The sequence below is a fragment of the Sphaeramia orbicularis genome, chromosome 1, assembly GCF_902148855.1.
Source record: "Sphaeramia orbicularis chromosome 1, fSphaOr1.1, whole genome shotgun sequence".
In the NCBI taxonomy this organism is placed as follows: Eukaryota; Metazoa; Chordata; class Actinopteri; order Kurtiformes; family Apogonidae; genus Sphaeramia; species Sphaeramia orbicularis.
This window is the reverse complement of record NC_043957.1, coordinates 15788511-15799644: the sequence shown is the minus strand read 5'-3', so window position 1 is coordinate 15799644 and position 11134 is coordinate 15788511. Positions and strand designations below refer to the sequence as shown.

At 41.2% G+C, this 11134-nt stretch overlaps 1 protein-coding gene across 1 annotated transcript; it reads left to right on the top strand.

Moving 5' to 3' along the window:
• Positions 1 to 594: 594 nt before the first annotated feature.
• Positions 595 to 4879, top strand: irf2bp2b (interferon regulatory factor 2 binding protein 2b). Its single transcript, XM_030158440.1, has 2 exons — positions 595 to 1553; positions 3807 to 4879. The coding sequence occupies exons 1-2, from the start codon at positions 800 to 802 to the stop codon at positions 4526 to 4528; spliced, it is 1476 nt and encodes a 491-aa protein (XP_030014300.1). The 5' UTR covers positions 595 to 799; the 3' UTR covers positions 4529 to 4879.
• The last annotated feature ends 6255 nt before the right edge of the window (positions 4880 to 11134 follow it).

Genomic DNA, 11134 nt, shown 5'->3' with positions numbered 1-11134 from the left:
CTCACAGTGTTCATAGTATGAATACAGGTCAATTCAATCCAATTGAAACCTGTAAAACATGATGTTTAACACATGCAAAGTCAGAATTAGAGCATGTTTAAGATGAGCACGAGACAAACAAAACACTTTTAAACTAGTTTAGTTTTAGTATATTTAATATACTATTTCTGAATTTTTATTTTTCATTATTTCAGTAGAAGAAACCATCTTAAACAGTGTCATTTATTTATTTACACAGGTTGTTTTAATTTGGAGTAACATTAGTTTTTGATTATAAATATAATTCTTTAAATTAGTTTTAAATTTACTGTAAAATATTTTCATTTTAGTGATTTTCAGTTACCTTTAATTTTGTATTGTTTTATTTTAATACTGTAATCAGATACTTCCGGCCTGTCTGAGTCGTCATATCTTATGTGGTTTAGTTTTCAGTTTCCGTGTCCATTAGTTTCACAGAGTGGTCCTCTTCATGCAGTCACACGATCTCCGTCTGCAGATGAAGACGGACGGAGGGGTATGCGCATGCGTCCGAGGACCTTCGAAGCAAGCAGTAAATAGACCCGGAGCACGAGCCGCGCGTCGACGCTGACGTCACGAACTACGCTGAGAGCTCGAGCTGAGTCGTAAGCGCGAGCTCAGACGGAGGCGCGCGGTGAAGGACAGAGGAGGATGAGCGAGACCACCGAATCCTGACGGAACATCCCGAACTCGGTCCCGTTTCTGGATCATTCTTTGCTTCCGGCGCCTGTGATCGACTCACGGAACCTCGGACCCTGCGGATTGAGCTCGGGCCTCCAGCATGTCCTCTGCGGCGGTGGCCGCCTCCAGAAGGCAGTCGTGCTATCTGTGCGACTTGCCCCGCATGCCGTGGGCCATGATCTGGGACTTCACTGAACCCGTGTGCCGCGGATGCGTCAACTACGAGGGCGCGGACCGGATCGAGTTCGTCATCGAGACCGCGCGACAGCTGAAGCGGGCGCACGGCTTCCAGGAGGGCCGCTCTCCGGGCCCGGGGAAGCCCCAGCATCCTGGGAAGGAGCTCAACCACACGGCCGGAGACCCAGGCGGCCGTCCGCCGCAGCCTCTGGACCGCTACCCGCTGTCGGAGCGGCCTCCGCGGCTCGGGCCGGAGTACCAGGCCGGGAGGCAGGCGAATGGCCTCCCCGTGCCCAACGGGTTCCCGAAACCCGACGAGCCCCCGGAGCTGAACCGCCAGAGCCCAAACCCCCGTAGGACTAGCGCGGTTCCTCCCAACCTGGTGCCTCTGGTGAACGGCGGCGGACACTCGCTGAATGGCCGCCCTGCGCAGATGGGGCTCCCCGTGGCCCTGGCCGCGCCGGGGCCTGGGGAGCACGGCAAGAGGCCGGAGGAGCTGAAAGACAAGCACCGGCCGGACAGTCTGTCGGAGCTGGCGGATACACACAAGGACTGGATGAGCAAAGGAAAGACGGTGCGGGACCTGATGGCGCTGCACACGTTCGACAGCAGGTTCAAGAAAGAGCACGCGGCCATGCAGAGGGTCATGGGATACGAACCCGGAGCCTCCAAAGCAGGTAGGACCCTGGACTGGACCGGACCCTGTCTCTGACTGGACCGGATCCCGTAGCTCTGGATCCTGGTTTTGGACCCTGTATAGGACCCATCAGGACCGCCTGACCTATGGGACCAGGTTTTACTAGAACCAAGCGGGACTTATGCGGCTCTGATCAACCGGGTCCCGGTGCTGATGTGTATAAACCGATTTGTGGATATTTGATGGACACCGGTAAAATAAGAACCGCCAGACCGGTCCAGTTAGAACCAGAAACCTGTTGACCTGATTTTAACCCTTTCAGGGCCGGTCTCAGTTCACATGGCCATGAGTGTTTCCTAGAAAACACACAAACTCTGACCTTTAACCCTGAGGATTAAAACTTAGAATCAGTCTTTAAACTGGTTTGGGCCCAAGTTCAGACTCAGAACATGATCCATAATGATCCTCCAGTGCAGTTGTGTTTCTCCTTCTGTTGTTCCTGAATATTAACTCCTATTACTGAACACTGGTTCTGCTGAACTGGGACTCGCGTCCGAATAATAATTTCTTTATCATCATGTTCCGTTAACTGTAGAAGATCTGATGTTGATGCTGGAATCTGTTGAACATTTATGATAAAGTTGGACACTTTAAGTGAAACGTCTGCTCAAATGTTCCAGTTATTGTAGAAGTGATTAGTCCTGAAAACACACATCACTCTGTTGAACACATTTAATTAAAACCACAATTGAACACTGGCCAAACATACAGTTTATTACAATATTACACAGAGAAACAGGTAAAATCATCAAGGTTTGATACGCAGTAGTAAAATAAGGCTCCAAATGTAAATATTTCAGATTTACTACCTGCATGTAGGACTTTTGACAAAATAAACCACAGATCATGATGATTCATGAGTTTGAATCGGATTCCATATAATTCAGAACATTTGATGTGATGGAAATGTTAATAATTTGTCTTTTAAAGGTTTAAAGGTAGATTTTTGGTCCTGAAGTTGAGGAAACTAAACTAGTTTTTATTGGTTTTATACCTCGACAAAGACGTGACAAAAGCAGTGTAAAAACTACAATGGGGCCAAAACTATATTAAAGATTTAGCCAAATAAAACAAGATGACGTTTTACTGTGTTAACAATGGTGAAACTGGATCAAAATGAAAATCAGCACAGTCTGGTTTTTATTCAACATGTAAAAACATTTAGTTTGACATGAACAGAAGATGTGTATAGACATATGAGACGCTAAACTCTGCTGTCAGGAGATCAGACGGTTAAATGACACAAAATGAACTCTACACCGAGGCCGATAACCTTAAAGTCATGCCTCCTCTGGTTGTAGTTGGACATTTTTGCCCCTGTTCCATGAACCATGTTGGATGTAAAGATGCCCAGTGTGTTGTGATTGTGTTTCAAGTGTTCATGTGACTCAGTGAGTTCCACCTCGGTGACTCACGGATTACGACCTTCAGTCAACACTGAAGGCCCAGTAAAACTCCCACAATGCACCAGGCACCAGCAGAACATGCTGAGCTTGTCATGTGTCAACATTACAGCATGTGGTGATGACTCTGACTTTTACACCAGTGTTACACATCACAGGAAAACAACAACACAACAAGAATGAAATAACTCAGAGGTAGATTTGGTCTTAGTGTAGAATCTTCAATCAGTCACTAACATCCAATCAGGATACAGAGTAAGAAATGCTGGGTTGTGTATCACATGACTATTTTGGAGCTGCACAAATGAAAGGTTCAAGTAGCCTCAGAAAACTGAGAATCAAAGTTTAATTTAAGGTCCATTTAAATCAGAACAAATTCTTTAATGTTTTGTGTTGATAGCATTGATGCTATGCTACAGGGTTAAACATCAGTAGAAGGGGTTTGGTAAAAGTTTTACAGAACAGAATATCATGGAGTTGAGGTTAATATCATTGTTTTCAATCAGAAAACCTCAGATTGTCTGTGAGTTCATGCCACTGTTTGTAGAATCAGGTTCAAGGTGTTTGGTCATGTTTTGGAGATGGACAGTGAAACCATGTGAATCAGACTCGCAAGATTGATTGTTTGTGTGTTGAATTGCAGAATCATTCCAGGTAAAATGGAACCAGTGTTGTGATGTTGGCGGTTGATGATGGTTTTCTTCGGTTTCCCTGTGAGGAGCTGAAGTTTCTCCTTCCTGTCTTTGTTTAAGATTCGTTCATCGTAGTGTTTGTTCAAGACTGTGTTGGTGTGTGTGTTTACTGACTTTCTTCCTGCTCCTCTTCCTCAGACCGGGGGAAACACCCTCGAGCGATGAAGAGGAAGGCGTCTCCAGAGCCAGATGGTGAAGGTAGTGCTCCGAAGATGAATGGTGCTGAGGGGCAGCCGTGGCTCCCATCGCCCTCTGAGGTCCTGAAGATCCCACCTGCCGCTCTACCTGGCTTCTCCGCTGCCGCCCCGCCCTCCACTATCTCACCCCACTCTCGCACCACACCCCCTGAGGCTGCTATGGCACAGAACGGCCAGTCCCCTATGGCGGCGCTTATCCTCGCCACTGATAATGCGGGCAGCACGGGCTCGCCAAAGGATGCCAACCAGGTACACTCCACCACAGCGGGGGCGCGGCGGAACAGCGGCAGCCCTCTGTCACCATCTCAGAGGAGGCTGGGCCAGAGGGAGGGGAACCCGTCGTCTATGGACCCTCTCGTGCCACCGCAGAGTGTTCCGGACTCATCTGTGGCACCTGGCAGTGTCCCACTATGCTGTACCCTGTGCCACGAACGGCTGGAGGACACTCACTTTGTCCAGTGCCCGTCGGTGCCGTCCCATAAGTTCTGCTTCCCGTGTTCGAGGGAAAGTATCAAACAGCAGGGCGCCACTGGTGAGGTGTACTGCCCGAGTGGTGAGCGCTGCCCATTGGTTGGATCCAACGTGCCCTGGGCCTTCATGCAGGGCGAAATAGCCACCATCTTGGCAGGAGACATTAAGGTGAAAAAGGAGCGGGACCCGTGAAGCTGTTCTGGTTTTCCTTTTGTAATCAACTACGGCAGCAGCAGAAGGACATACAGCAGAACGACAGATGGACATGTACATATTGGACTCTTCATAAACATGGCTGTATAATTTTTTGATTTTTCTTTTCCAGTCGTTTTCGTTTCTATATTTTTGAAGATAAAGGTATGTACTCATGACTTCACTTCTTCTCAGTCTACTCTGTGTACTTTAGCTCTGCAGACAGAATGTGACTAATCTGAGCACTTGGCAGAAAAAAATAAAGAAAAACCACAGAAAAAATGCTTCTAGCTGTACATGTACGCACTTGTTTAAAACTTGCCAAATACAGTTTGAGCCGTTGTAATAATCCCTCCAGTGTCTGCTTTGCTTATTTTCCACTCTGGGCGCGTTGCCAGGACAGTCACGGCCTGACGGTGAATCAGCCGTGATGCAATACCTGCCAACAGGAACCAACCGGCTTCCAGGGAAGGGTGGGCGGAGAGCAGTGGCAGAGGGGGGAGGGTGTTGCATAAATGTTTTGCTGAGTGAATGACATGTGGGCGTTGCTGTGGAGACGAGTGGCTCTGAGGCCTGGTTTGTTGTTGGGTTGGACAGAGCTTCACAGCCTCATCTTGCTGATAACAGGTCATGGTTCTGGTTTAGGTTCAGTTTGGTTGGTGTTTGGCTTCAGGCCAGAGCTGCTCTCAGACTGTGGGGGTTAAAAATAGAATTGCTGGTAAATTCCTCTAGCCTCGGTCTAAACTGAGCGTGATCCAGACACTTTTGAAACTCTGGAAACTCTATGTCTCTTCCTGTCGGTCAGTAAAAGGCCAGTATTCACTCTGCTTAAAAAAAAACTCAGTCACATTTAATTGAAAAAAATTCTATTAATGTGACATTTTAGCAGCAAGTTCAATGGTTCACTGAATCTATTACAGTGTTATTCATCTGAGAAATTTTAATAAAGTTAAACCATCAAACTGACCTTGAAACAAACCAAGACTGAATAAGTTCCGTTAACCAGTGGCGTTAATTCAACTGAGATGAAGTTGAAGATGACTTGTTATAAGAAACATGCAGAAAATAGATTGACAACTCCACAAAATACAAAACTATTAAGTTAAAAATCTTCCATATAATTAGCAAAACATTAAATATCTCAGACTGACACAAGAAATAAACCCCTCTTAGTTTTTGCTCATTTGATGATTGTTTTCCACATTTTTCTGATTATTTTATTAATTTACTTGATGAATCTCTTCATTATGTTCATTATTTTATTCATTTTGTGCATTATTTTCCTAATTTTGTTAATTATTTTATTCATTTTTGTTCATTTTGTTTAATTCCTTCATTTTGTTGCTTTTTTCTCTTTTGTTCATTTTTTGTTCCTTTTGTTCATTATTTTCTTGATTTTTACTCATTTTAATCATTTTCCTTTTTTTGATTTTAATTTTTGTGATTATTCGTCTGGTTCAGTATTGATTTTTGTTCATTATTTTGTATAAATTTAAGTCTATTAAACTACTATTTTAAACAGTTTTTGTTTTTTTAACATAAATTGTCTTCCTCAGATTAAATGTGCTAAATCTTAAATATTGAATAAGGTGAATTTAAACAATCATTGTTAAAAACGTGTCTGACATGATTTTGATGCATCTTAAAAATAGAAGCATTAATTTCATTTTTGTGTTTAAATGTGTAAATGTTCATTATATGTTGAGATCATTTGTTGATATTTCAACTGAATGTGGGTCACGTTCTGATCTGGCTCAGACCAGATTCAGGTCTTAGATTAAGTCCTTCTGGTCTGTAAAGGTCCTGTATGTATTTGTGTGAAAACATCCATGTGTAGTAAATGGAGTTTGTGGTGTTGTCAATTGGTGCTGTTGAGGCAGACATGACCTCATCACATCGGTGGCGGTCCACATGGCTCCGGTTCCGCCACCTGGGATGTTTTCACGTTTTCAGCAGCGGCAGTGGTGGCAAGGGGCCCGTCAAGGGAGAGGGTGGTGTAAATGCCCTGCTCGGATCATGTGATCCTCCGTGGAATTCCTGAGTCACCGTCCCCCCCACCCCACCCCTCGGCTGCAATAACACGCCTTCCACTGTTCAAGGTTGAGCACTCGGCCCATGAATGGGGCCTGTGTGTGTTTTTATGTCCCTCCCCTCCAGAGCCCAGAGGACAGGAAAACTTTAACCCTTTACTGCCTCTACGCTGCCATCAGGCCTCGAAGCTGTTTCTTTTCAGGCGACGTGAAAAAAAAAAAAAAACGCATACTTTTACAGGGTTAGGTGTGGACGAGGCTGAGTGACCTTAAATGTATCACACACGGTTTCACTACAATATCAGGGACAGTGAAGGTAGCATTTCTGAAAAACGTGTCTCATTTTCAAATAACAGAACATTTCTATATCTGTTCAAAAATTACTTTTGCTGAAAAACACTAAATGATTTATACAGTAGGTGAAAAGCTTTAAAATCAACACAGGATCACAAAGTAAGACATCCTGTCTATTAATACTTTAATCACTAACGCAGCTAAAAATACACAAACATGTCAGTGTCAATCAATCGACAAACAAGAACGCATGTGATCAGCTGACTTCATGTGGTTTTATTTTCAAGTTATATTTCATCTTAAGATTCACCTGATGCCTGACTTTTGATTAAAGAATTTATTGCTACAGTGAATAGTGTCTAATATATGATGCTACTGAAACAGAAGATTAGCTACATTTAATTTATTACATATAATTATGTTTTTCATGCACTCATTCATTTATTCATTAAACCAAATACTTTCTTAAACTTGAATCTTGTAGGATTTTCAGATGAATAATTAAATTTTTCTTAATTTTCTGAACTCAAACTGTACTTTATTCACTATAGTCTCATTGCATAATTGCCCAAGTCCTATTTTTGGCTAATTTGTGATATCTGCATAACCTTACTCTCTTAACACACTGCTTCATTTTGCATCATTGACCTAAAAAAATCTAACTTTTGAAAATATGAAATATGAGCAATTATGCTATGAGGCTAATGTTATGTTAGCTACCTGCTGTTAGCTCGTTTGCTAACATTAGCTAAATGTAGCTTACTAGCTAGTGTTAGCTGATTTTACTGTTTGAAAAAAGGTCAAAACCTTGAAAAAAACATGAGGACTTAACCAAAATAATTAATTCTTATGTTTCATATACACAAAAAATTCACAAGATTTCAATTTATCTTTTCTCCTAAACTGCTGTAAATACAAAGAACAGAAAGTAATGTTTTCACATGTTCTTAGAACCATTGGTGTTAGCTCTGCTGCTAATGTTAACTGCCGATATTGGCTTGTTAGCTTACATGACTCACTAGTTTATGCCAGTGTGAGCTAATATTAAACACAGTTACAGTTGATTTGTTAAAAGGTATGAATGATAAATAATTTAAAAAACATATATTTTACTTCAACCCCAGAAACAGGAAACATGAATTTTAACACACTGAAGAAAGTAGGTTTCTAATACTAATACTAATACTTATAATATTAGTACTATTGTAGTATTATTATAGGCTACTACTCAAATTTAATGCCTTTTTGTGATGTTTTATTTCAAATTTAAGATAGATTTCTCAACATTTATCAGGTAAATATTAGAATAGTAGTAGCATTTCTTACAGCGAGGAAAATTAATATAAGTTCAACTGTAAATATAGTACTAGGTTCATAATTTAAAGACTAGTAGAAGTGCATGACTAAAAGAACACAAGCAAATTGATAATTTACACTCATTAAGCTATGAATTAAACAATTAAGATGTTTCAGATTCAGAATGACATTGTCAATAAATCTAATATTTACCAGACAGATGTTAAAAGCTTACTGCATTTGATTTAATTGGATTTTAACTTTATTTTATTGGGAACCTCTGTGTACTTCTTATATTTTCTAAAAAATCTCATTATTTACATGACATATGTCTTAAAGTGACCAATATAAATCTGCTACCGGTTAAACTGCATCCGTTCTTTGCTCCGCTGATCCTTTTGATGTCCAACAGCCAATCACGTGTTCCACAGGAACCAGATCCGGGCCCCTCCCTCTGCGAAGGGTAAGGTTGGCCTCAGATTCCAGCAGAGGCAGCTCATTTCTTTTCATCTGTGGCAGATACTCAACACCCAGAAGGCCGAGCGGCAGTGGCCTCAGATTAATGGGTTCACTCAAATTACGTGGCACAGTTAGAGACTCCCCCATCCACCCCACCCCGACCGGCCTCTTATTCTGCATCTCTGTTTCCCTGTGTTTGTTCAGCTGTCCCTCGACTGCCCCCCCCACCCACCCACCCACCCACTGTTTCTGCAGGACGGGGCAGGAGGAAACATGTCCTGAACTCAAACACAGACAAGAAACAACAAACGTCAGCTGTTCTCACCTCCAACAGCAAACAGCCCTAAAAAACAAGGAAGACGACCCCCCCACAGACCCGCACATGATTCCATGAACAGGAACCCATGACACAGACCCACCCACTAAAAACAGACAATCAATGAACTAACCACACTTTAACCACCTGATTTGATTTAATTGTCGGCTGAGGACATCCTCAAATACCCGGTTTTATCTTTATGTGGACCATCCAACCGGTCCGTGGTCCAACCAGAAGAGTCTGGATTAAACTGAACCATGGTTTGGTTATTTTGCAGCATCAAAAACGATAGAAGAAAAATAAGTAGGAGATGGTAAAAATTATCCAAATTAACAACCACAGATGACAACTGGATGTTTTAGTGTGATGCAAAATTACACTAGAAAAACCAACTGGACCAAATATGGATGATAAAATGAGTCAAGATTCAAGATTTTTATCTGTTGCATGGTCATGGTATGCAAGAATGGTCCGAAAAGGCTATGCAATAACAATTAGACATCCGTTTTTTTTTTTTTTTCTATACAGAAAACTTACTCTTAAAGAGAGAAGTCATAAATATTTGAAATATAAAAACATATAAAATTAAAGTGATTAACCAAAACAGACTAAACAAACTCTTATATTTACAGAGTGCAAAGAAACCAGAGAATGTGCATTGTAATGTAAATGTAAACTGTAATTTTAATAAAACAATAAACCTTCTTCTGGTCCTTGTTCTGGACCTTTAGGTTTTAAAAGTTTGTAAATATCATTAGGTTTTAACGTGTCTTCACAGTGTGGGTTTTGCTGCAAATTAACGATTATGGAACATCAAGATATTTGGTTCCAGCCATAGGTCCTACATTGCAGTTATTTAATGATCTTTTAACTAAATGTGATCAGGGACAAAATGTGGGATGACCTTCTCACAACAGCCACAAAAACACCAAATGAATTTGAACAACTGAATGAGGCAATGCAGTCTGTGTTTCATCACTAAGTACATGTTTTTCTTCTTGGTAGTTCTTCTAGGTTCAACTGGACTGGTTTAGGTCTTTTGAAAAGTCTCTTGGATGAGAGATGAAATGTTTTCAAAAGAGCTAAACCAGTCCAGTTGAACCTAGAAGAACTACCAAGAAGAACGATGACCTGAGCAAATGAGAACCTACACAGACATCACTAAGTACATTTCCATACATTTAATCAGACTGTTGTCTTTGTCCAGATCTACATGTACACTCTTGGACTGGAATTATTGCTGAAATCATGTCTCTTGTGTTACGATAGGTGGTGATATGGACTTTTCCAGATTGTTAACCTATGCCATCACAGACACAGCAATAGTGACTAGTTCATTATCAATCATCAACCCAGAGGTAAAGTGGAACCACAATGGACAAAGGTGTAAATTTGTACAAATGATACTTTGTATCTGCTCTACTTTTTTGTGCAGATGAGATGATGTTGGGTTCGGGTCAGGATTTGGGTCAGAACACCTGGTTTGGTTCCAGTCTGACTGGTCTGTTTACATGCAGGAGTAGATCCACTTTAATCACCATATCTGGGTGTGTTAGTCCCACAAGATCAACTAACACCTTTACGAGGACTTGTAGTTTTAGTCGAACTAACACAATCATGCCATTTTCAAAAGTGTCATGAAAACTGTACTAAGTGTCATCCTAAAATCACTATGCATCAGTTAATAGTGTATCAGAATCAAATTTATGGGCCAAGTTTGTTCACACAAACAAGGAATTTTAATAAATACATGTATAAAAGATAAAGAATAAGAGTCTTCAAAAAAACCTGTACAAATAGTGTGAGATCAAATATTAAACAGAACAATAAGACAAGTATAAAAACCAGTAGTGCTGTAGAAGAGCTGTACCCAAGTTTATTCATCCATGTTGTTCAGTACAGTTGTGTTAAATGTGTCTGAATTCTCAGTAGATTTAGACAAAGATTCAACAGGTTTAGTTAAAGAATAATACAGAGCTTTAGCATTTCTCACTCTTTATTTCTGCGGGAAACATCATGAAATCCCTGCTGGGACTGTAAAAAGTAACCTCTAAATAAACAGTTTGGTTGGAAACAGATCAGCTTTCAATCAGGTTAAAGAAATAGTGTTTGTAATTGACTGAAACTGCAGTGAATCCTCTGAAAATGTGGTAGAATTTGATTACAGAACCTGTCATCAGAGAACAACAGGTGAAAACGCTAAAATAG

Excerpts from the sequence above, each read along its gene's own strand:
- irf2bp2b (XM_030158440.1), top strand. The coding sequence starts at position 800 with ATGTCCTCTGCGGCGGTGGCCGCCTCCAGAAGGCAGTCGTGCTATCTG. Across the intron at positions 1,554-3,806 it reads ACCCGGAGCCTCCAAAGCAG|ACCGGGGGAAACACCCTCGA; the intron begins GTAGGACCCTGG and ends CCTCTTCCTCAG.